At 48.8% G+C, this 23,915-nt stretch overlaps 6 protein-coding genes across 6 annotated transcripts; 4 read left to right on the top strand and 2 right to left on the bottom strand.

Moving 5' to 3' along the window:
• The first annotated feature begins 269 nt into the window (after positions 1-269).
• BDV38DRAFT_231716 (uncharacterized protein) lies at positions 270-926 on the top strand. Its single transcript, XM_032052969.1, has 2 exons — positions 270-520; positions 569-926. Exons 1-2 carry the CDS (start codon positions 318-320, stop codon positions 669-671), a joined length of 306 nt encoding a protein of 101 aa, XP_031919663.1. The 5' UTR covers positions 270-317; the 3' UTR covers positions 672-926.
• A 1,557-nt stretch (positions 927-2,483) lies between these two features.
• BDV38DRAFT_231714 (putative serine/threonine protein kinase) lies at positions 2,484-4,219 on the top strand. Its single transcript, XM_032052968.1, has 3 exons — positions 2,484-3,366; positions 3,416-3,627; positions 3,683-4,219. Exons 1-3 carry the CDS (start codon positions 2,928-2,930, stop codon positions 4,013-4,015), a joined length of 984 nt encoding a protein of 327 aa, XP_031919662.1. The 5' UTR covers positions 2,484-2,927; the 3' UTR covers positions 4,016-4,219.
• A 1,430-nt stretch (positions 4,220-5,649) lies between these two features.
• On the top strand, positions 5,650-7,332 carry BDV38DRAFT_289523 (amidohydrolase; the record flags this gene model as incomplete). Its single annotated transcript, XM_032061256.1, has 1 exon — positions 5,650-7,332. Exon 1 carries the CDS (start codon positions 5,695-5,697, stop codon positions 7,330-7,332), a length of 1,638 nt encoding a protein of 545 aa, XP_031919661.1. The 5' UTR covers positions 5,650-5,694.
• A 1,180-nt stretch (positions 7,333-8,512) lies between these two features.
• On the bottom strand, positions 8,513-9,635 carry BDV38DRAFT_231711 (uncharacterized protein). Its single transcript, XM_032052967.1, has 3 exons — positions 9,270-9,635; positions 8,938-9,208; positions 8,513-8,873 (listed from the first exon to the last, which is right to left on the bottom strand). The coding sequence occupies exons 1-3, from the start codon at positions 9,512-9,514 to the stop codon at positions 8,631-8,633; spliced, it is 759 nt and encodes a 252-aa protein (XP_031919660.1). The 5' UTR covers positions 9,515-9,635; the 3' UTR covers positions 8,513-8,630.
• Positions 9,636-10,195: 560 nt separating this feature from the next.
• BDV38DRAFT_231710 (Zn(II)2Cys6 transcription factor) lies at positions 10,196-12,228 on the top strand. The gene is made up of 4 exons (XM_032052966.1): positions 10,196-10,321; positions 10,387-10,935; positions 10,996-11,139; positions 11,197-12,228. Exons 1-4 carry the CDS (start codon positions 10,262-10,264, stop codon positions 12,025-12,027), a joined length of 1,584 nt encoding a protein of 527 aa, XP_031919659.1. The 5' UTR covers positions 10,196-10,261; the 3' UTR covers positions 12,028-12,228.
• A 120-nt stretch (positions 12,229-12,348) lies between these two features.
• Positions 12,349-22,830, bottom strand: BDV38DRAFT_276679 (uncharacterized protein; the record flags this gene model as incomplete). The annotated part of the gene is made up of 2 exons (XM_032058276.1): positions 12,349-22,299; positions 22,369-22,830. The coding sequence occupies 2 exons, from the start codon at positions 22,828-22,830 to the stop codon at positions 12,349-12,351; spliced, it is 10,413 nt and encodes a 3,470-aa protein (XP_031919658.1).
• Between the last annotated feature and the right edge of the window lie 1,085 nt (positions 22,831-23,915).

Below are 23,915 nucleotides of genomic sequence, written 5' to 3'. Positions count from 1 at the left end.
GCGTACCGCTCAACCTTGGGAAGCAATGTCCCGCCGCGAGAAAGGCTGGTATGGCAAGATGAGAGCGATTCGCTTATGACCTTATCCATCTGTGCTGGAAGCGCTGTGATGGGGCCAGTGCGACATACACTTACCTGATTTGTTGATTGTTATCCACTTATGATAATATCCAAGAGGACGGCTGAAATATTGTGGGATAATCTAAAAGATATAAAGGTTTGCTGTTTTCTACCCGTTGTCAAAATAACTCACATCTTTTTTCCTAACTACCGACATACTATCTTTTTGATCACAAGTAGTTAGTTTTATTGTTCATCATGTCGTACAATCAAATTATTTCCAAGAAGACCGTCAGCAAAATCATCAAAAACGGCCGAGAGGTTACGATCTCGGTGGCAACGAAAACTAGCCATTGGATACGTCCTGACGTTGCTGCCGATGCAGTCGGGGACGCTTTTACTAAGGCGGTGGAGGGATACACTGGGGAATTACCTGCTGATACAAAAGACGTCTGCGCGAGGTTAGGGCTCACTTAGTGTTCGCTTTTAAAGGCTAACTGTGTTAATAGAGAGTCCGAGCATTCGAGCACTGATCCCAGAGACCATTTCACTGGAGTCTGCTTCAACTCGAAGAACGAAGGACAAAGTGTGCACTTTCCGACTAAGAAATGATCATACGAGCCTTCTTTCTTCTACGCAGCGTAAGTATTCACATGAATTTGTCTATAGTGTGGAAGGGCGTAAAGCGTCTTTGCAGCTGTTGTCCATGCGTGAGTCGTGACTCTGTCAAGCAATGCATGCGCATGGTTACATGAATAGGTCCAATCACCTGGGTTGATTTGGTCTTATCGGTTTTGGAGTGGACGTTTGGATTTCATAAGTTGGATATTTTAGTGCTTCAACTAATGAGATGCATGGGTTTAAGTCGACCAAATCAGATACTTTCCGAAGGGTAATTTTAGATATCTGTGTCAGCGGACCTTTTTCAAATCCTTGAGACACAATACTGATAGCTTTGTGCGTAAATTTGTCCGCGTCTTTCGCATAAAACGTTTGACTCAAGCCTCCAATCATGCAAAGGAAATGTAAGACCGGCGCGACTGAATTTTAGTTACCTTATCATTTCCCTTAACCCCAATAGTCTCGCTGGCTGACTAGAATAATTTTAGATGTCAAGGTCGACGACGATGGTGAATGCAAAAGTCGATGGATGGCTGGCCCAGAAACCTGCCAGGCTGGTGTTCGACAGGTGCCTCACGTTTAACCGCCGGCTGCTGGGCTTTCCCACTAATTTGAGCCGTCGATCACGTTCGCATTGACCACCTACTAACGTGAGTGCCTGCAAGTAAAGTCACAGGCGATACCAAGCACAACTTCTCCACCAATGTCAAGGATCGTAAACCCCACCGACGCGGAAGGGGTAGCCTTTCATTTAGGCAGATCGTGCCAGACTATTGTATGACGAGGTTCGCTTCTGTCAAAAGGCGCTCATCTCGCAGGTATCTTGCAGCAATGCGAGGCATTCGTCCACTGATATCGTACAAGGTAGAAGAAGGCTACACGGCTGAGACAGTCTAAGTCCAAGCCGCATTCGGAGCTTTAGACGGAACTTACGAATGGCTCGTGCAACGTTCCTATTTTGCGGGTCAAGTCACATAATTGGAGCGCAAAGTATCCAATAAAAGTCAAGGTTAAACGCCGTCATAAAAGAATGTACTGTGACAGCTTCACGCGTAATCGTTGCCTGTGACACCCGTAATCAGAGTGTGAGCGATCAGGTACAGTGTGGCAGTTATTGTGTGACTGAGCACCTCGGCGATCAGTCCCGTGGCTGTGTAAGGGGCTAAGGTACGAGTAAAGACAAGAAGTGTCCCCATCACATTCGATTTTCCCGTCTGGCGTCGGTGATCACATGGGCTTTTGGAAAAGCAATTGTCAAAGTGGCAGTGAGATTATTCGTGGGAGTACGATTAGCCTGGTGCCTAAAGCATGGTGGATAATGGCGAATGCTCATTATAGAATTGGTAGAATTGCCGAGCCCTAAACTCTTGTCCTCCATCATTTTCTGTTACTACTATTCCTCCACGTCTCATAAATTATAGGTCACGTAGTCTTCTACGTGCCTTAATTTGAATCTAAACATTAAATGGGCACCACCTTTAAATTACATCCCTAAGTCGTCTCCAGGTATGTATGTAGACTTGTTCTCTGGGTTGGCTACGGACAAATGCATCTATGTTTCTATTTTCAAGTAAGATCTGAAGTCTGATGTTCCTGGAAGCACATGATCTGACAGCCGCCGTGATTGGATCACTGACTAGGGAGAAATTTCATTAGGCCTGAGGCTGAGCGGCCACGGAGTTCAGCCGACGCATTAGAGACAAGACTAGTTGAACTAATCGAAGGTCGCTAGGTTACTCTATTTGCCGGCGCGGATGGACCCATACAACATTTTCGCAATTCTAAACCACTACAGAAAGGTGTCTTTCGCCCTTGCATCATCCCCTCATTCTATTCGTCTGCTAAAGGACATTTACACTTTCCGCTTTAAATTCATGTAGACTGACTGGCTAGTTGGGTTTTATCAGTCTAACATCACTTCGCAATCAAAAATTCCGCACATCATGCGTGATACTGTCTTTTGTGTTTTAATTTTGTTTAAAGCTGTTTAAAACGGTGCTGTGGTAATTTATTTTGAGGGCTCGGAATTAATTTGCGCAAGAGGATGATAGTTACCTCCACAATCTGCGTTATCTTGGGCTGGTAGGCAGAGTTCGTTAGGAGGTTGTCCTCCTTTCCTCGGCGAGTTGTAAATCCGATCCCGACCACTCGTGACGCTTATATTTCGCGCCCTTCCCTTCAATCAAGGCGCGATTGGAAGTTTTCTTGTGCATTAATGGTCAAAGTATCATTTTCTGATGTCAGAACATGAATTCTTCCCTCAGATTAGGCCAGTGCCTTCGCGGTCAGAATGGAATATACACTGTTGGCAAACAATTGCAGGAAACGGTTTGGGTGGCAAGGTATGAAGCTACTGCAAATTTCATGGAGGCTCCGCTTATAACAGTTCTGTATAGCAAATCTGGAAGCAATCAACCAGTGATTGTGAAAAGTGTCAATCATTTTCGTCTTCAGAATGAGCGTGATATTCTTAACTGCTTTCAATCCCGCACCCCCTTCATACGCCCCTTAGTCGACGAGATTATTGAGCCATCAAATCCACCCGCTATAGTCCTGAAATATTTAGACGATCACCTTCTCAATGCCTCTGTCTCTAAACGACTTACAAGTCAGGAAATTAGATATGTTGCAAGAAGGATTTTAGAAGCCCTGAAGGTTCTACATGAAAATAATTTTGTCCATACAGGTATATGCAATTAATCTAAATAAAGTATATTTGCTTATACTTCTTGAAGATATCAAGCCCGACAACGTTCTGGTAAACTATGGCCAAGGGAATGTACGGTTTACAGATGTCCAACTTGCAGACTGTGGAAATACAGTTCCTACGGATTCAGCGTATGCCAAGGATAGTGACTTGATTGGAGCACCTATATGGAGAAGTCCTGAAGCACAGCTCCGAATTGGCTGGGGCACGCCAACGGATATATGGTCTTTTGGCGCATTGGTATGTCTTTGTATTAATTTCTCGATAATACTGAGCTATTCTGACCTTGCTCCAGCTTATAACCTTGCTCTATGGAGATAATTTCTTTATTTTTAAACCAGATATTCCCGCAGATCATGATGATTATGAGTTAAAGATTCTTCAGAGACAGTGTGAGTTCTTTGGGCCATTCCCTTTGACATACCGCGAAATCTGCCCTCAGGAAACATTGAATATTCTGGCATATATTATGAAAAGTATTCCCCCCGAAAAGAAAAAACCATTTACAAGGATTTCGGAAAAGGAGATCTCTAGAGAGGACAAGGAATTCATTCTCAGGATCATGAAACTTGACCCAAGGGACAGACCGTCAGCAGCAGAGCTTTTGCAGGACAAGTGGTTTTGTTAGAGGCCCATCCTAACAGCACGAACTTGATAAAGGACTCAGCTCGGTGCTGGTCCTATCAAGGGCGATAAAACACTTAGTCACATTTCTTCACACTTCTACAACTCCTGAATTCCTGTTCAACAATTCCTTTTGTACCTACAGTATATCTATATTGGATTAATCTATCAGTATTGCATATGTATATTCTTTATTATAACTAGACTGGCGTTTGGCTAGGTTAGGTTAGGTTAATGGGATCAGTTATATCTAACTAGGCCTAGGAATGGTGCGGTCTTTGGTCTTTTCTCACATTGCTGAGACCCGCACTATGGTCCCCCGCGGTCCTAAGCGATCTTTATTCCGGGGGACCGTTGTTGTATAATCTTACCAAGATCTTCTATTTTCAGCTATATAAATATGATGATTTATTATAATAGATTTTTACAATTGTAACAGTATTCAGTATAAATACTATTAATATTCTATTTACAATACTATTGACTTTCTATTGACTTTTTAATACTTTTCTTTACCTTCTTATTAAGTTTCCATTCAGTTTCTATTCAGTTTATAAAATAACTCTGAATATATAGTAAATATATAATAACAGAGAAGAAGATAATACCGAAGTGATTCTGAAACACTGTCTATAACTACCCAATTTGTGAATGCTAAGATACCACACTCGCTAGAGAAAGTAAAGAAAGCTGAATATCGTGATTATAAAAGCAAGTAAAGTAATATATATATACTGTTAGCTATCTCAGCCAGAGAAATATATAACACAATTATCTAGTTTCTTGTTTTTCTCTCCTGACTCAGGTTATACCACTCTAGTTAAAAGTAAATAAATATTTATATATCTTATACTTTATAATATTATAATTAATATTTAAAATAGCAGAATTCTCTCTGACCCCCAGCCACTAATTTCTGACCTCCCGTAAACTCAGCCGCTCAGACGTCCGGGAGCTGATTAAGCAGAAATATACTGCCGGCAGAAATCACCTAAAATCAGCAAAATGCGGACTGGCCGCATTGGTTTGCCGTAGCTGATCAGCTGACCAATTAAGATAACTGGCTGGTTCGGTCAGGGCGGTAGGAAATCAGACCTGCTCTTCGCTCACTGGTATTGGGCCCGGGAAGTGCTGTGGCTGCAGGTTAGGGTGTGTGTGGATATCTGGCTTCTCTACGGATGAGTGTACACAGTGTTCTTGAGGAGTGAGATAATAGATAGGTGGCGGTAATCGCCTAGGTGGTTCGTCTTTCTCTTGATTTTGTTGAGAGGATGAGGAATAGGATAGACAATCTAAGCCCTAAAATCAAATCGATGGGGGTTTCATAAAGTTCAGCCAAAGCACGATTTCCCCGCGCAATGAGACCGTTATCCTCTGTATATCGCATATAGATACCTTTTCCAATGTATTAGTACTCTATTACCCACCGACCATTCCTACTCCACAACGCATCTCCAAAGTCACCTACCGAGGCGACCTGAATGTGGGGAACGTCGGCCACCTAGACCAATGGCGTCACTTTGCGCCGGGTTGCCTCCATCCTGACTCTCGACATCCGACTATGGCAAGGCATATAAATCGCCATTCCTCCCTCCTGTATAGCAGTAACATACGAGGTATTCCCTTGATCACCAAAGCATAATTACTATAAATTGATCTATTACACATAAACGAAAGACCAGCATGGCGTCCACAATCCTTACCAACGGGCGCATCTTCACGCCAAGCACCACCTCAGATGGATCTGACTTCCAACAAACGATGTTAATCACCGGGGACCGCATCCAGTATGTCGGATCGCCAAATCATGATGCTATTCAACAAGCCAAAGACTCTGGAGCCCGTGAGGTAGACCTACAGAACAAGATCGTGGTCCCAAGTTTCATCGATAGCCACATGCATATTGTCGACTTTGCGTTGTCGCGCCGCAAGCTCAGCCTTCTGTCATGCAAGTCATTAGAGGAGATTCGACAAACCATCAAAGCATTTGCGGAAGCTCATCCGGAGGACCCCCGGATTATGTGCAAAAGCTGGGTCCAGTCGACAACCGGGGGAGAGGCGCTGGCCAGTATGTTGGATGATCTGGATCCGCGGCCGATCTATATCCATGCCAATGATCTGCATTCGGGGTGGTGTAATACTGCTGCATTAGAGGAGTTGGGGGTCGCCACTATGGCAGATCCTCCCGGTGGAACGATTCATCGGGATGAAAATGGGAAGCCATCGGGTTTGTTGAGTGAGATGGCTCACTTGGGTATCGTTCCCCAGTTTCTGGCTAGGGCTACCCCGTTGGAAGCTAAGCTAGAAGCTCTGGATGATGCGGCGAAGGCATATACTGCGGCGGGATATTCGGGAATGATTGATATGGGTATGGACGATATTGAATGGGACGTGTTGAAGGCGTGGCGAGAACGACGCGGGGAAAACTTTCCATTCCATATTGCGGCGCACTGGGTGATTCCACCTAGCGATGACCTGGATGTGGTGTTTGGCCATGTGGATCGGGCAATCGCCCTTAATCGTGAATATAATCCGGCGACATCTCCGACCTTCTGTATCGCAGGCATCAAATTGATGTGCGATGGCGTGGTTGACGGCTGCACTGCTGCCCTGACAGATCCGTATCAGGGATGCGAGAATCCGGTGGATCCAATCTGGCCCACCGACTTTCTGCAAGCCGTTGTGAAGAAGGCAGATGCGGCTGGACTGCAGATCGCTATTCACGCTATTGGTGACAAAGCCGTCAAGAATGCTATCGATGCGCTATCCCTAGCACAGCCTGGCCGTCGTCATCGCATCGAACATCTCGAGCTGACCTCGCCTGAGGACGCGAAACGCTTGGGTCAACTTGGAATCACAGCGTCAGTTCAGCCAGTTCATTCGGACCCGGCTCTCTTCCGTGCCTGGCCGGAACTCATTGGAAAGCATCGCTGTACCCGTGCATTTGCCTACCGTGAATTCCTTGAGGGTGGCGCTCCAGTAGCATTTGGCACGGATTCACCCACCGCATCCCACCCTGCCCTGCCAAATCTCTACAATGCTACCACCCGGCGATCGGCCATTGAGCCTGAGTGTACCGAAACGGTCAATTCCCACTTTGGACTGCCTCTAGCTGCTGCTGTCAGTGCCGCCACAACTGGAGCGGCATATTCCCGTTGGGCAGATTCGTGGACGGGTTGCTTGAAGGCTGGGTTGAGCGCAGATTTTGTGGTCCTGGATATGGATTGGAAAGCCGAGAGCCTACTCAAGGCAAAGGTAGAGCAAACCTGGGCCCGAGGTCGGAAGACCTTCGATGCCAGTGCGGGTCAGGCACAGCTATGAGTGGGGTTGTCTCATGAAGCAATGACGTTCATTTATATACACTTTAGCATGGAAGATAATAATTAAAGAAGGAAATATTCCAATCCCTCCTCCCTTTGTGCCATGCGCAGAGGCCATCATTCCCTTCCTGGTTGGCACATGTAAAGGTGTAATATCGCAATAAACAATGCACTACTTTCGTGTCAGCATGACTCGAGCAGATACCATCCATAGCGTTTACCTAGTTTAGAGTAGCCATTATGCCTTCCGGCCTGAATGGATATTCGGGTCATTTCCGTGCTGTTTCTCAGGCGTTCGTAAATCCCTCATGGCCGGGCGCAACTGCTGCTCTTGTGCATGTTGAACAGAGGCTAAATCAATCTTTGATTTGCGCGATTTGCGCAGCAGAATCGGTAACAGGAGACACATGGCGAAATAATAATTTCTTAGGCAAAGACTAGACGGCGAAGAGGAAGAGAGAGAAGAACAATGAGTGTGTTTGAGTAGGGTTGCGAACGGAATCTTAAAGCTGAGGCTGACTTGAGGCTTGAATCCGTTTTCTAGATTACCCCTGGATACCGCTCATGTCAAGGTATTTATACCGCTTGAAGCTGACTCCATAGACTGTTGTCAGTACCGAGAATGGCCTTAACGTGGCTTGGATAACGATCATGCGAGGGACCCTCGGTTTCCGTTTTGGGTAATCACTTCAGAGGTCGATCTGTACCTTTCATACATGGTAAGGACTGGCTTACATCTGCGCTGATCCGCTTCGCTTCGCGCATTGCGAGGCTTAGCGGAAGCTTGATCGACTCTACGAGACTATACTTTACCAAATCCGGTAAGTTGTTCGTATTGCCCTGGGATCTCACGGGATCCGCTACTGACTATTCGCCTCAGTGCACGGAGCAGCGTCTTAGAATTGTCAGTCATGTACACTATTGCTCATGCTTACGGTGTGGAGCGATCAGCAATACCTCACTGAGTGTGGTGTCATTCGACAGAAGGATCCTCGGGGCGTCATATTCCACCTGAGGAGTTATTTTGATTTCCTAGTTATCTTGGGAAATTGTACCGAGCAATTCTATTGATTAGGCGCAATACAAAGGTAGTTGATAATGCATAAGGCATGTTAAATGTGCATTCAATTGTATGGTTGCCACATGATTATCTAAAGCTAATTCTGACATTATATTCATAACTCAAGGTAGGTAAATGAATAAAATAATACAAGTCGAAATGGGTATCAAGAAGTCTCGTGCGCTAATTCCATAAGGACCTCTGCATAGATTGCACCAATGTATATCCTATCTCAGTCCTTACGCAGACATCGACTCCCCCTTGTCCGCCACCTGCGTGTATTTTCGAATACTCCTGGTCCAGAGTCCCGCGAAAATCATTGACAGCGCAGCAAGCACTTCCGGGAGAAAGACGAGGACGATGCGTACTGCGACGGATCCAAATACGGGACTCAGGTCTTGTCTCTGTGTACAAACGGCGACCAGATTGCAGATGACGCGAACACCGGCGAATACGATAGCAGCGAGAGCACCGTAGAGAAGCTAATAAAGTGACCAGGCGTTAGCGTCCCGGAAACATCACTCTTTCATTAATCGAAGTATATACCTTGGTACCGTCCTTATAGCCTGGAGCATCCTTCTTGCACTGAGAAGGAAGGAGGGAGAAGAGTGCCCACACCACTTCCATCGCCCAGACAGCGACAACTAAGCCCGTTCCCACCTTCCAGTGCGAAAGGTCCGTAGCCGTCCTTTTACCCTGGTAGACCTGCAATGATCCTCCAATGCTAAGACCGAGACCAGCGCCCATAAGACCAGTGATCGCAATGATCACCATCCGACCGACGAGCACATTGTGTTCTGGGTGACGGTAATACCGACTATAAACAGCCCGACTATGTTAGAAACTTTCGGTTATCCCGGTAGAGGGTGTAAACGTACGCTTCATGTAGAAGTCCATCGATGGCCAACAAGAGTGGGGACAGTCCTATCCCAGATATGACGTTTGCTGCGATGCTACTGCTGTCGTTCACTCCCAAAGCACCCCCGACTATTCGCACAATACAGAAAACGACCAGGTTGGTCCAAGCTAGCCAACCAATCCATCGATGGGACCAATAAACATAGAGCACAAAGGGAGTTAGAAAGAGGTAAACTGCGAGATCAGCCGGAAATATTTCGTTCATGTTGGTCGTATAATTGGTTCAGTCGCTGGTGTTTACTGAACAAAAGGTAATCTTTGTACTTGGATGGAACGAATTATAGCGAGAATTATTGAAGAGGTGAGATGTAATAGACGATGCAAGAGATATGAAGTTACAGTACGGGCTTCTAATGTAGCTAGGGCGTCGACAATTATTTATTTACACAAATTATAGTATATAGCCCAAGGTCAACTTAGGGCTCTACTGGACTTTCCGCTTTGGGAATGTAGCTCGTAGCAGTGGCTAAGCAGAAACGGGTCGAGGAAGGAAAAGAAAAAAGAGAAAGAAAATATGAAACCAGAGGAGAAAAGGCTGACGACCAACAAATAATTTTGTATCTCTTCTCGTTTAAGGAGAGAGATCATGGCTCCCTGTACTGAGCAATTCTTTCAGGGCAGGCTGAGAGGCTTAGCACTCAAGGTGTGAGGATCAAAACCTCATTTGCTCATGAATAGGCAGCAAAATGCTTGATTCCTTCAGGCTAAGGACTCACTAAACCCAAATGAGGATACAACTCGTAGAGAACGAAAGTGCACAGCCTCTCTCGGAGATCGCAGCCGCAATATTTGGCGCACATCCTTTCTTGGCGGGCTGGTTAAGTAAGAGCAAAAAGTCTCGAGTCGTTTTTTTCCGACTCCGAAACCCCACTAATTCGTACTCTGGACCCGATCTTACTCTTTCGGGTATCCAACTCGTAGCTCCATATTCTTTCCCTCAGCCCGCAGCTACATGGTTTATCGAGGGAAGCCCAGTCCTGCCTGTGAGCCCTGTCGGACTCGACGCCTTAAAGTACGTGGCATGTCGATCCATTCTAGTCCAATCTGCAGGTGTAACTACGTACTAAGTCTATACAGTGCGGTCAGCAGAGACCGTCCTGCTCACAGTGCGTCCGCGCTCATCGAGAATGTTCAGGGTATCGCGATGTAGCCACCCTCAGCTTCCATGATCAGAGCGAAGAAGTAATAGGAAAAGCCCGTCGCCAACAGAATATTACCAAGGTGGCGACGAAGGCCCTGTCATGCTCGAAACGACTAAGTCCTGCCACAGCCATCGGTTACCGACAATCAGCGCCTACAATATTCCCATCTCTCACATTCTCGGTGAATGACCAAGCATCGGGTTTTATCTTTTCACATTATGTCCGAAACGCAAAGCACACTCGAGGTCATCTTGACTTCCTGCCAACCCTATTTAGGCAGGATACTAGTCCCGCAGTCAGGGCCGGTATCAGCGCCCTAGGACTCGCGTCCCTGGCTAATATTCATATGTCGCCCGAGTTAATGTCTGCTGCACGGCATGAATATAGTGCGGCACTGTCTGCGACTAGTATAGCCCTACGCGACCGGGAATGTGCCCAGTCCGACTCAACCTTGGCAGCAGTTGAACTCTTGTCGCTGTACGAGGTAAGTAGTACTTGCATATTACCTGTCACACGGTTAATCTCAGGCTAATGGACAGCCTAGATCCTGACGTGCGAAGGTGCACCTCTAATAGGGCGCTGGTTGAACCATATAGAAGGGGGTGTGAAACTGATTGAGCTTCGCGGATTCGACCAAGTACAGCATCAAGCGGGCTTAGAGCTGTTCACGCAGATCCGGACACAAATTGTACGTCATGCAGACATCGAAGGAAAATAGCAATGGGCTAACGGCAGAGGACGACAGGCATTGGGGAACTTATACAAGAAGCAACGCACCCCGTCATGGCTGCTAGACTTGTCCAAAGAGGCTCTAAAGCACCGTGGCGATACCGGGGACCAGGTGCTGGACTACTTCTTTCGAATCTTGGTGGAAGTCGGTGATCTGATTGCAGCTATCAACGAGAGCGCGTTTGCCCATCCAGCTATAATTCTTCAGAGAGCTCTCAATCTCGATGCCAAGCTGATTACGTGGGCGATGAGCATTGACCCGAGATGGAAATACACCGTTGTTAAGGTCAAGAAGCCCGATGATGAGAACGATACACTCCACCATATATACGGTGACCATTATCATATCTACCCTAATAGCACGGTGAGCATGGCTTGGAACAATTATCGGTTCATTCGCATCATTCTCCATGGCATCATTGGATACCTTTCCGACACTCACTTTCAGGCATCCGAAGGAGAGGGATCATACCAACAAAGCGAGAGGCAGAGTACCGCAATCTCCCAACAGTTAGCGGAGGATATATGTGCGAGTGTACCGTATCATCTGGGCATGACCGGCTCATCCGATGGACCGACCCTGGGTATTCCGTTTGCTGGCGGTGTTCTTCGTTTGATGTGGCCGCTTTTTATTGCATCCGACTGCCGGGGCGCGTCACTGAAAATGCGGGAATGGATTGCACAGTGTCTGGAAAAAATTGGCCGTGGTGTAGGGATCAATATGGCGGTTACCATGTCCCAGATCCTTCGAGCTGACATGCACCTTAACTGGCTGGAGGAGGAAGAGACCAATATCGTGAGACGAACGTATCTTGTGCGTAACGAATATTTTCCGCCGGAGACATAATGTAGATTAATACCCCTGTTCGCTATTTTCATCACCGAGATATACGATTACCAAGGGACCTTGTAGGAAGCTTATTGATGATTGTGATAAAGGGGCGTGCTTATCTATTTCATACTAAATATACAAAAACGACACGAATGAACCTTTATATAGTTTTATTAATCTAGAAAGATAATGTGACGGATCCGTTGCGGAATCCCGTCGAAATATATACTGTGGCTAATGAGCATGGAAAGTCTCGTAAGTGAAGGTCTACGCATTTAACTAATCCACAGAATCTCATTGTGAAATTGTTATAAACAAAAGACGACATCTATCCAACTAAACTGCTGATCTCCGTGGTGATGGGTTAGAGTTGGTATGTATTTCGATGTTGAGAGCTGGGACAGCAGTTGACCGATGAAGAATTCCAGGCTGAGCTTTCAAATAATCACTGTCTCGGCATTCAAGATACCCCACTCTGCCAAGGTAACGCACATTAGCTTGGATAGCCTCGTAAAGTACCTGTCTATTTGGAGGAGAGAGCGGAGATGGGATCGAAATGCCGTCTTGTTTCCTGCCTCGTACAAATTGCTGCACCGGCCAAAGTGGATGGCTTTCGCCAACCTGAGTGGTATCGTCCAGAGCTCGTTCCACCCAAACATCCCATCGCACTGGTTCACATGCATGCTTTAACTCGGAATTGACCTGTGCCCAAAACTGAGAAACGCTTAGGCCAAACTGAGTCGCTGCATTGATATATGACGAGATGTTGTTTGAGAGTACCTGGGTCACAGTTTGGGTTGCAATAAAGCCGGCATCGGTGACGGGCACCCAGCGCTCTTCGGTCTCCAGAGGGCACAGCTGTAACCGCGACGCAGTAGCGACAATTCTCCAGATGAAGTCGTCGAGGTTAGGAACACCTTCATCGGCGGTTCCGATGATCATGCCTGGTTTGATGACTGAGAACCGGTTCTGAGACAGCGGTAGTTGAGAGGCAAAGCGACGGACGATGGACTCGGCAACAAATTTACTCTGGGCGTACCCGTTGCTCCGGCTTAGCTGTTCCACAGCAGCCTGATTTCCAGGAATGGCTTGTAATTCAGCTATGGCACCGCCAGACACGAAAACAAAGCGTGGCGAATCACGAGACAGGACTGCAGCCTTGAGAAGCTCAATGGTGGATAGCACATTCGGTGGTCGTAGCTTGTCGTAGTCCATATTCCAGTTCACGAGGGCGCCGTTGTGAATAATGGCGCCAATATTGTTGGTTGTCGCCGTGCCGGACAACTGACGCCATTGGGAGTCACTCACGCCCAGCTTGGGTAGTTCGAGATCTCCTATCCACACCTCGATGCGTGTCTCGTACTCGGTCCTCCACCACCCCGCAATAGTTGCTGTCTCTTTCAATCTTGCCAGGCCTTGAGCAGCAGAGGCGGCACGCACAAGAGCCACTACATGTTCAACTTTATTCGATGCTAGAAGACAACGTAGAATCTGGGTACCGAGATACCCAGTTCCGCCTGTGAGGAAGACCCTAGTGTGAGTATCCACTTGCTTGGATGGGTTGAACCATGACTGAGAGACTGCTGCTGTCCAGGTGGAAGATAATGCAGCTTCTATCTCTCCCTCCAGGTCCAATCTTGGTCCCGCCTCAGACTTTGTATCAATAAACTCCGATATCTTGGCAATTGTTGTATTGCGGCTATTGATCAAGGACGAACCCAAATGAGTACCAAATTCATTCTGGATCAGCCTTATGAGGCTGATGATTCTAATAGAGTCCCCACCAATATCGTAAAAGTTGTCATCGACACCTATCGTCTCGCATTGAAGGCCCAGGATTGTCGCCCAAAATGCTCTTAACCGTCGTTCTGTCTCGTTGGAACAGTCACGAAATGTTGCAGGTAGAGATGAGCTCTGTAGCTTAAATCCCGCTTCATCACGGAAGTTGTCCTGTTCCGGGTTTATGCTTCCCTTGTCCAGCCTTGTCCGGAAATGATCTGTGGCGATATTCTGTAGGTGACGGCGATCCATCTTGCCAGAAGTGTTCAGTGGCAGTTGTTCAACGGCAATATAGACGCTGGGTATCATATACGTCGGTAAACGATCCGCAAGTGTGTCTCTTACCGACCATGGGATTGTCATGACACGGGCATCGTCTTCCAAGGAAAGCTTCACATCCCCAAAGCACAGAAAAGCCGCCAACACAGGTCCAGTATCCCCTCCGCCCGGAGCAGTGGCCACCACAACCGCCTGCTTGACGCCGACCATACAGTCGCGAACATGACATTCCACTTCACCCAACTCCACACGGTGACCGCGGATCTTAACCTGGGTGTCCTTACGCCCCAAGTATATCAAGCTTCCGTCCTCGTTATAGCGCACCAGGTCGCCTGTCTTGTACAGTCGTCCTCGTCTGCCAGGATGACCCGCGATGCCCTGTACTAGCCAAATTGGATCCTCGACGAAGACTGCCGATGTCCTTTCAGCGTCGCCTAAGTAACCTCGGGCCAGGACTGGTCCCTCTACGAGCAGTTCTCCAACAGCTCCAATTGGCACCAACCGGTTATGATCATCTGGAGACACGACCCAGGACACGGAACCGACAGCCGTTCCGATCTGGGAACCACCGCCGTTGCTGACTTGGACCTGGTTTATTGAGCAGAAGATGGTACATTCAGTGGGACCATACGCGTCGAAGATTTGAGGAATATGTGCCCACTTCTGGAAATCATCATCATTGGCATTCTCCCCCACAAATATGATGGTTTGCAGGGAGGGTATGCGTCGTGGCTCCACAAGTCTTGCCACGGACGCGGTGAGAGACACAGTATTGACCTTCATGATATCGGCGCTCCTCTCTAGGTCATTGAACCTGTCTGAGTCGGATGGTACACAGATGCAACCCCCGTAGACGAGGGTCGTCAATATCTCCATCAGGCTTATATCGAATGTGTATGAGGTAAATTGAAGTGTCCTTGTATGTTCGCTGAACCCCATCCTTGCCCCATGGGATAGGCAACTGGTGCTGAGCGCGGCATGATCGACGACAACCCCTTTCGGCTGCCCAGTGCTTCCAGACGTGAAGAACACGTATGCCGCAGATGAGGCCAGCCCATCAACGGTTAGATTGGACAAGGGGGTGGCCGCCGTGGGTAACGCCCTTATACTCGCACTATGCACGGGAATGATAATCCGATTAACACCAGCAAGCGTGGCAGCATGTTTGGCGGATGTCAATACCACCTTTGCTCCTACGCGGGCTAGGATAGCGTCTCTCCGGCTTGCAGCCTGTGACACGTCCAGAGGAACAAACGTACCGCCAGCCTTGAGCACTGCCAATGTAGCGACTATGGCCCATAGTGATTTTTCGAAGCACAGTGGAACCATAGTTCCAATGCCTACCCCGAGACCTACTAAGTGCGCTGCAAGTCTTGCCGACATGTCCTCTAACTCCCCATAAGCCAACTCACCATCCCACGCACAGACCGCGGAAGCATCCCGTCGCTTAGCAAGGTTGCTCGCAATGATCTCATGGACACATGTATCTTCCCGGCGAGGGACTATCTCGTTCCAGGCCCATACTCGTCTCGCATCTCCAGTGCTTTGTGAAGGCATGGAAGACACAGGCTTCCACGGCATGGCATGTATGTACATGAGGATATCAGAGTATTGGGCCAAAAGTCGGTCTACTAAGATCGAAGGTATCGCCTCAGAATCGAACGTCGCACGAACATGGACGGAATCGGCTGACGGTGTGCACACTATTGTCAGGGGATAGGTATGAAAAGCCGGGTCTGATTCCCCCTGAACCTGTTGGTATAAGGGGCTTTCGGGAAAGTCCTCTTCCTCTGAGAATTGTATGATCAGGAGACTCTGAAACCGACATGCGTCGGCATAACCGAGTGTACGGATCCGCTGCAACCCGGTCTGTTCGAAGGGAATCATTCTTAGGCTTCGCGACTGCACTTCATCCAGAGCATCCTGGATGGTCATGACGGGCACCTGTCGAATTCGAAATGGGACAGTCGCAATGGTAGGTCCAGAGATCTTGTCAATGCCTCTCAAATTTGCCATTCGGCCGCTGACTACAGTGCCAAAGACGGCGTCGCTTTCTCCAGTAAACATCGACAAGGCTGTTCCCCAAGCGAATTTGAGCGCTGCTGACAACGGTGTGTGGATGTGTGCGTCGGATGGAAGGGTGATGCAACGTTCCGTGCATCTCGGGGCTTGCACGAAATAGGAATCCATGGGCACTGTCGTGATTGAAGGACAAGTAGCGTCGGCCAGCTCGGCGTCCCAGAAGTGTTTGAGCTCATCCTCTGCGGGCAGTGAGAGGCAGTGTCGGACGAAGCAGCTATAAGGCTGTGAGGCTAAGCTCTCGCCATTATAATAAGCTGTTGATAGTTGTGTCAGAAGCAACCCTAGAGACACCCCATCATAGAGAGCATGATGAATAGTCACAACTGCTCGATATCGAGCTACTTCCTTGTCTGGTGCCAAAATTTGGATGCCAAACAATGGCTCGCCTAGGCCAACAGAGTGCTCGCCAGCTCTGGTAATTGATCGTCGGTAGCTGGCCTTGCGCATGACGACCTGTACCAAGTTGCCTCCTATGCTGGTGGCACAGACGATTCTCGTGCGAAGGATAGGATTTGCTCCCATTACAGTGTCCCATGCATTTTGAAAACGATCCACATCAACATCTTGAGCGAGCTCAAGCGTGAAATTGAAGACGTACGCACCAGGTTGCTTTATCGTCAGAGCAAATAATCCTTCCTGTAGTGGTGTGCACGGATATACGTCTTCTACAGTATTCCTGTCTATATCGCATTGCTTCGTCACTTCTCGCATCAACTCCTCGTGGGGATACCCCTTTGGGAGTAGCGAGAAAGGCAGTGGCGGCGGGTGTTCTTCAAAGGAGGAGCCCCGATCAGTACTTTCACGTATGGCTACAGTGGCCATGTCACGGAGGCGAGCATGAACCAGGATGTCAGCCGCCGTCAGCCCCAGATCCATGTCAGTCGCCCGTGCGGAAATAACCATGGCACTGATAGAGTCACCGCCAAGGTGGAAAAAGTTGTCATTCATTCCCACGTCATTGGCACTTAGACCGAGGACATCGGCTACAAGTTGGCGTATCTTTTCTTCTGACTCATTGGATGGAAGCATCTTGATGGATGACTTAAAGCCCTGGTAGATACTGAGCTCCTGTCGGGAGAGCAGGCAGGCTTGATCCTTCATAAGACGCCGATTGGCCTTGCCGGTAGGGCCTAGTGGCAACTGCTTTAGTGGAATAAATAAGGAAGGGACCATAAAGGACGGCAGGCTTTTCTGTAGTGCGACCTCTGCGCTCGAAGACCGAAGCTGGAAAGATCTATCTGGTGCGGCAAACACGTTTGATTCCGGCAGCTTGCGTGGATTAGGTTCATCTATAGCATTGGCAGCGTCCCAGACGAATGCAACCAGTAGCTTCTGGCTTTCCAAATCAGAGGGTGTAATAACCTCCACTATGACATCGGTTACCATGGGGAAACACCGCGTAATCTGATGCTCAATCTCTGCAAGCTCAATTCTCTGTCCGCGCAGCTTGACTTGTTTGTCTTTCCGGCCGACAAACTCGAGCGACCCGTCGCCTATGGGGCTATATCGCAACATATCCCCGGTTTTGTAGAGCCTTTTGACTTCCTTGCCTTGCCTGAGAGAGCGCAACCACCGTGGGGGTGGAATGAAGGATGAGCTACTGAGCTCCTCATCTCCAAGATAACCACGGGCAACAATTGGACCCTCGATCAATAACTCCCCAACCGCCCCAATGGGAGCTAGCCTCTCTAGATTATTGGGCTCCACCAACCAGCATGCGGCGGTGACTCCTAATCCAACATTCGCCGGATTAGCATCCGGCTGCGTGTTGGTCTGTACAGTGGTATAGATGGTGCATTCGGCAGGACCATAGACGTAGGCTAGTCTCACCGCACCTGACCAAGTCTTAAAGTCTGTTGGCCTGGCAGACTCTCCACCAGTTACCAAAACCTTGATCTCTGGTACAGCACGAGGATCCAACGTTCGAGCGACTGAAGGTGTCAGGAAGACCCAATTTGCCTTGCGTCCTCTGATGGCACCAGCGAGGTTGTCCCGGCTTTCTGTTTCTTTGGGGATACACACGCACGCGCCAAGGGCCAGGCCGAACAGGTAATCCCCAACAGCCACGTCAAAGGCGTGAGATGAAAACTGGAATACACGGGACTGGGGATTCAGGCTATAGCAAGGCCCGAGGGCGGTGATTTGAGTGGCCAAGGCTGAGTGATCAATGATGGCCCCTTTTGGCGTTCCCGTCGACCCAGAGGTATATATGGCGCATACGGCATGGCTGGGAAGTGCCTGGCCCGGTTGAACTCTATAAACCGTCGGTGAGCCTTCCCAGTAGTTCTCGGCGGTGCTGCTTCCATCCACCTGGAGAATGTGTTGGCAGGATAGCTGCGCCGCTAGCCCAGCCATGTCCCTGGAACAAAGAATCACCGTGGCTTGCGCATTCTTACATATCCACGCCAGCCGTTGACGGGGGTGAGATGGATCTAGAAGTATGAATGCGCCGCCCGCCTTGAGGACTGCCAGGATGGCAACCGCAACCCATTTTGACTTTTCGAAGCAGAGGGGAACAAAAAGATCCTGGCGTAGTCCCTTCTCTCTCAGAATCACCGAAAGCCGCGAGGACCGCTGATCGAGTTGCTTATAAGTGAGCTGGCCGTCCCAGGCATCAATCGCGGTTGCATCTGGTTGCGATACACAATAGTCGTGGATCATATCGTGGACGCACCTCGGAACCGCTGGACACTTCGGGCTGTTCCAGACCTGGAGTTGCTGCCAATCCTCCGCGCTGATTCCATCTATATCACCCACTACTCTGTGCGGGAACGATACTATTTGTTTCAGGACATTCGAAAAAGCTAGTAGTATCCGTCGTATTTGAGCCTGGGGTACTACAGCTAAATCGTAAACTGCCTCCAAATGAACCATCCCATCATCAGCGGGAGTACACAAAAGAGTTAGTGCATATGTATCCCACGTCCGCTGTGCGATAGCAAGGCCCTCGACGCTGGTGAAGATCCCAGAATGTTCGGGTGGTGAACGACTCTGCTGGATGACCAGAAGACTCTGAAATTTGCATGCCCTGGCAGCGTCGTTTCCAAGCCGACTGATATTCTGGATCCCAAAATGTTCAAATGGCATCGTCGAAATTACACGGCTCTGCAAGGCCTGAAGCTCCTCGTGGATTGCCAGCTGTGACTTCAACTGGACCCGTAAAGGGAATGTTGTGATTGTAGGGCCAGCGATCTTGTCAATCCCCGGTACAGGCGATCCTCTGCCAGAAACTGTCACGCCGAACACAACATCATTTATGCCAGTGTAGCTAGCCAAGGTAACTGCCCACGCTAGGTGTATACGAGTGGAAAGGGTAATATTCGCTGAGGCGCTGCTTGGAGGTAGCCGGATATCCAGCTTCTCAGATTCTGTGGTATTCGGAGAATACGTTGTAGACGGTAAGGCGGGAAACTGTTCGGCTCGCACATCAGCCATCTGGGATTTCCAGTGTTCCGATGCATTCGTGTTAGACTGGTGAACATATTTCACAAACCCGTTAAACGGTTGTGGAACCAATTCGCTGCCATGATAGGCGGCATGAACCTGTCCCAGGAGCACTGACATTGACCACGCATCGTATATGCAGTGATGCATCGTGAGAACGCAATGCTTTGACGCTTCCCTGGTGCTGGAGATTAGCGCCAACCGTACTAGTGGTGCGCCTAGGCTCATTGAGTTAGCCTTGTCTTGCTCCAAATATTCATTGAGATCGTGGTGAGTGTCAAACTCAAGGTCGCCGCGAACAATGACTTGATATGTTGAGCCATCATCAGAGCACCGTATGACACGGGTTCGTAGGGGAGGATTCGCGTTCAAGGTGGCCTTCCAAGCTGCCTCCAACCTGCTAACACTAACACCGTTTTCAATTTTGTAAACTCGCCGTGCCACATAGGATCCCGGCCGTAGAGTGTTGAGTGCCATTAGGCCCTCCTGCATGGGTGTGGTTGGGTAAATATCCTCAATCTGCGTCTCGGACAATCCGTATTCCTTGGCTGCTATGCCTAGGATAACTTTCTTTCGACTCTCCGTAATTAATTCAAACGGAGCACAGCAATAATCTAGCTGTTCGTGCTCCTGTGTCGAGCTCATCAGATTGGCTTGATCTAACAGTGACGTATTCGCAAAAATATCACTGAATGTCAGAGAAAGACCAGCCGCATGTGCGGCTGAGACCAGCTTCATCGCTGCTAAGGAGTCACCTCCTCGTTGGAAGAAGTCGTCCTGTCTCCCGATGCTCGATTCCGCAATGTTCAAAGCCTGTGACCAAAGTGAACGCAGGCTGAGCTCTTCATCAGTACGTGGAGCCTCATGACTGGCATTGGATCCCATGCACAAATCCACCTCAGCAACCGTCATATGAGAAAGAAGTTGACGTAGCATCCTGCGATCGGTTTTACCTGACAGATTCAGTGGTATACGGGACACTGGGACGACAAGAGTAGGAATCATGTACCGAGGAACGACACCGGTTAAACGGGCCTTTAATTCCTGTAAGTAGGCAGGGGCTCGATCCAAAGGACCCAGGGGAACAGCACCGGTGGTATTGGGCGAGGTGCGGTTAAATCCGAAAAATGCTACCAACTTGATATCGTTGGAGTTGGGCGCAGGGCATAGATCCACAACCACGTCGCGCACTGCGGTGTCTGACTGTTCTGCTAGACAACGCTGAATGTGGCCCATCACTTCGTCCAAGTCTACTCGTTGTCCGTATAGTTTGGCCGAATTATCCTTTCGACTTAGAAACCGGACGGACCCATCGTCGGTGAACTGTGCCAGATCTCCAGTCTTGTAGAGCCGCCCACGGTAGCCTGGCTTTAGCTTGCGCTGCCACATCGCATCCTGAAGAAAAGCGAGTGCTGTTCTCTCAACATCGAGATATCCACGAGCCAATACAGGCCCTTCGATGACTAACTCGCCAACGGCTCCCACAGGGACCAACTTATCATGGTCGTAGGGGTCAACCAGCCAAATTGCTCTTCCGATCCTATGGCCCACATTCTTTCGGTCCGAATCAACCGTTGGGTTCTTCCTCACACAGCAGAGACTAACACTCTCTGCTTGGCCATAGGCAAACATAAGGTTCGCTTTGCCTTCCCACGTACTGAGGCTAGCGCGAGACATGGGCTCACTAGTGAGGAGCAAGGTCTTGAGGCCAGGTGTCATGTCTGGATCGAGCAGTGCAGCCACTGAAGGCGTGAGGTTGGCCCAGTTGACCTTATATTCGGTTATAAACGTCTCGAGGTGATTTAGCCGTTGTGATTCAGACGGTACGCAAACACAACCTCCAAACATAAGGGTAAGCAGCACATCCCGGTGGGCTATAAGAAATGCGAAGCTCGAAAATTGGAGGACCCGGGATTGTCCATCTAAACGAAGGGGTTCTCTTAGCAGCGTACCCCAGCTCACAAACGCCGCATGCTCCACTACAATTCCCTTTGGATTTCCGGTCGATCCCGATGAGAACACAACGTAGAGTGCATTATGAGGGCTGCTAGAGGACTTGTCTTTCCTTTCGTCCTGCCCGTTGTGGTGGTCATCAAAGTATTCGGAACCCTCTTTGACAACCACAACCCGATCCGATAGCGTACTTGCCGTATGGAGTAAATCTGGGCTAGCCAACAGAAGATCGATTTGAAGTTGGGCGCAAATTTGCTTCATGCGAGGAGCGGGATAATATGGCTCAATAACAACATATGCCGCTCCAGCCTTGATAACAGCAAGGAGAGAAACAACAAGCCATTTTGACTTTTCAAAACATAAAGCAACAAAGGTCTCGGGAATGACCCCCAGTGTCTGTAAATGTGCTGCGAGCTTGGACGAGAGATGGTCCAATTCTTGGTAGGTAAATTGGCCATCCCAGGCATCAACAGCCGGATTGTCCGGAGTCTCTGTAGCTCGCTTGGATATCAAGTCATGGACACACTTCTCCTCCCATGTCACTTCAAAATTATTCCATCTTTGAAGCATCGACAGGTCCGTCTCATCACACCAATCGAGATCGCCCATGGCCATCCATGGTTGATCTATCAGCGCAGTGATAACCTGGTTAATTTTGGCAGCCATACTCTTTGCTTGGAGGCTACCGAGCTTTGATGTCAAGTATCCTAGGCTTACCATCATTCCATTAACCTCCAAAATAATTCTAACCTGCACTTGTGTAAGATAAGCTCACAACCTTCGCCCATTGGCTGCCGCAGAACATCCAGTGGTACCTACATCGGCCATAGTATGTTCCCGTAACACTCGAGACGCTCTCCCAGGACCGTTGTTGATCATTAAGACGGTGTCACAACCCTCCAAGGCTAAACCTTGACCAGCGTCCTGTAGCTGGGTACCATTCTGGTAGGATCTGTCGCTTAAAGTCTTCTTCAGGAGGTCTAAGATAGGGGTACTCCTGTCAATCTCCATTCGATGGACCCATCCTGCTACAGGCGATTCATTACTGGCATTCGTGCGACGAATACAATGGAAACTGACGTCGCTTGCGCCAGTGAAGATTCCTAGCACTAGGCTCCAAGTGAACCTCAGTATCTCATCCATTTCGACCTCATGGCTGTCGCAAAACTCGCCTAGTGGCGGAATACCGATGGGAATCCAGCTTAGTTCGCCGTCAAGGCCAGTATTGTTTGTCTTCAGCATGCATATGGACCGGCTACCCAGACCTTCTGCGGCAGCCATGACAAAATACGTGAACAGGCGTAATGTCCGTTTTTGCCTTGGTTTGTTTGTTCGGAAATACACATTTAACAAGCAAAGAAAACGCAATAGGTACCCGACAAGAGAGTACCGAGCCTTAGTTCGAACGTCTGGTCTGATGGCTTGGCTTGGTCTACACTCAGTTATAGACGCATTACACTAAAAAGGCCAGGAAATGGCTACATTTGGCGTTTGTAATCCCTGCCTCAATGTCTGTTTCTAATGGTCATCTCGTCATAAAGCTCACTCTATCTCATTATGCGAGATGACAAACCAACGCCGTTCTCGACGTGGCGTATGGTGGACACGAATGATCTGCAAGATATTTCCGAGATGGTGACTGCAACGCGGCGTAAGACTTATAAGCGTATAACTGATCAGAACAACACTCCCAACTTTGCTTAGTCGCGTATGTCAAGTCCTGCACAAAGCGGGGTACGTGCATACAGATAGTCCGCACTTCCATTGTCCATCTCGTCGTTGCAAGCACAGACCGTCCATGGCTGCAGTGTGCGGCAGGGAAGGGGAACCGATGTTTTTAGTCCAGCCAGCCACGGAGCAATTCTAGCGCGGGGATCGAGTCACATCGGACAGTGAATATTTACGCAGTTCAGAACTGCAACTAGGTAGGTGAAAGAATGACACGTCATCGCTGAGGGACTCCATCACGGTCTATCTGGTGGAGACTGAGCAATTTTACAGTTCAGGGCTGCCTACGACCCCCGCTTCCAATCCTGATGCAGAATATATCGCCCAATGCATGTATGCATGTCGTAAACCATTGGCTCTGCGTGAAGCATTGATGCATGGCAAAGGCCCGCGGGGGACGATTCCTATCTGAATACCACCAAAGTCACTTGGGACCATTTGCATTGGCCTGGCTGACTCGGCTAGCACGATTACCCCCGGTGTTAGGTTTGTTTCACTAACAGCTCGGGAGCTCAAGTGATTAACCGCTCATAACAGGCTACTTCATGAAATAACGAGCCTGTGCCTACTTGAGCGTGCGGGGGAGCTACTCTAGGAAAAAGAGAAGGAAGAAAGAAACACAGCTATTCTGCCAAATG

Source organism: Aspergillus pseudotamarii (genome assembly GCF_009193445.1).
Source record: "Aspergillus pseudotamarii strain CBS 117625 unplaced genomic scaffold BDV38scaffold_1, whole genome shotgun sequence".
Lineage (NCBI taxonomy): Eukaryota > Fungi > Ascomycota > Eurotiomycetes > Eurotiales > Aspergillaceae > Aspergillus > Aspergillus pseudotamarii.
Note: the sequence above shows the minus strand (reverse complement) of the source record. Positions and strands in the feature narration are given on the sequence as shown.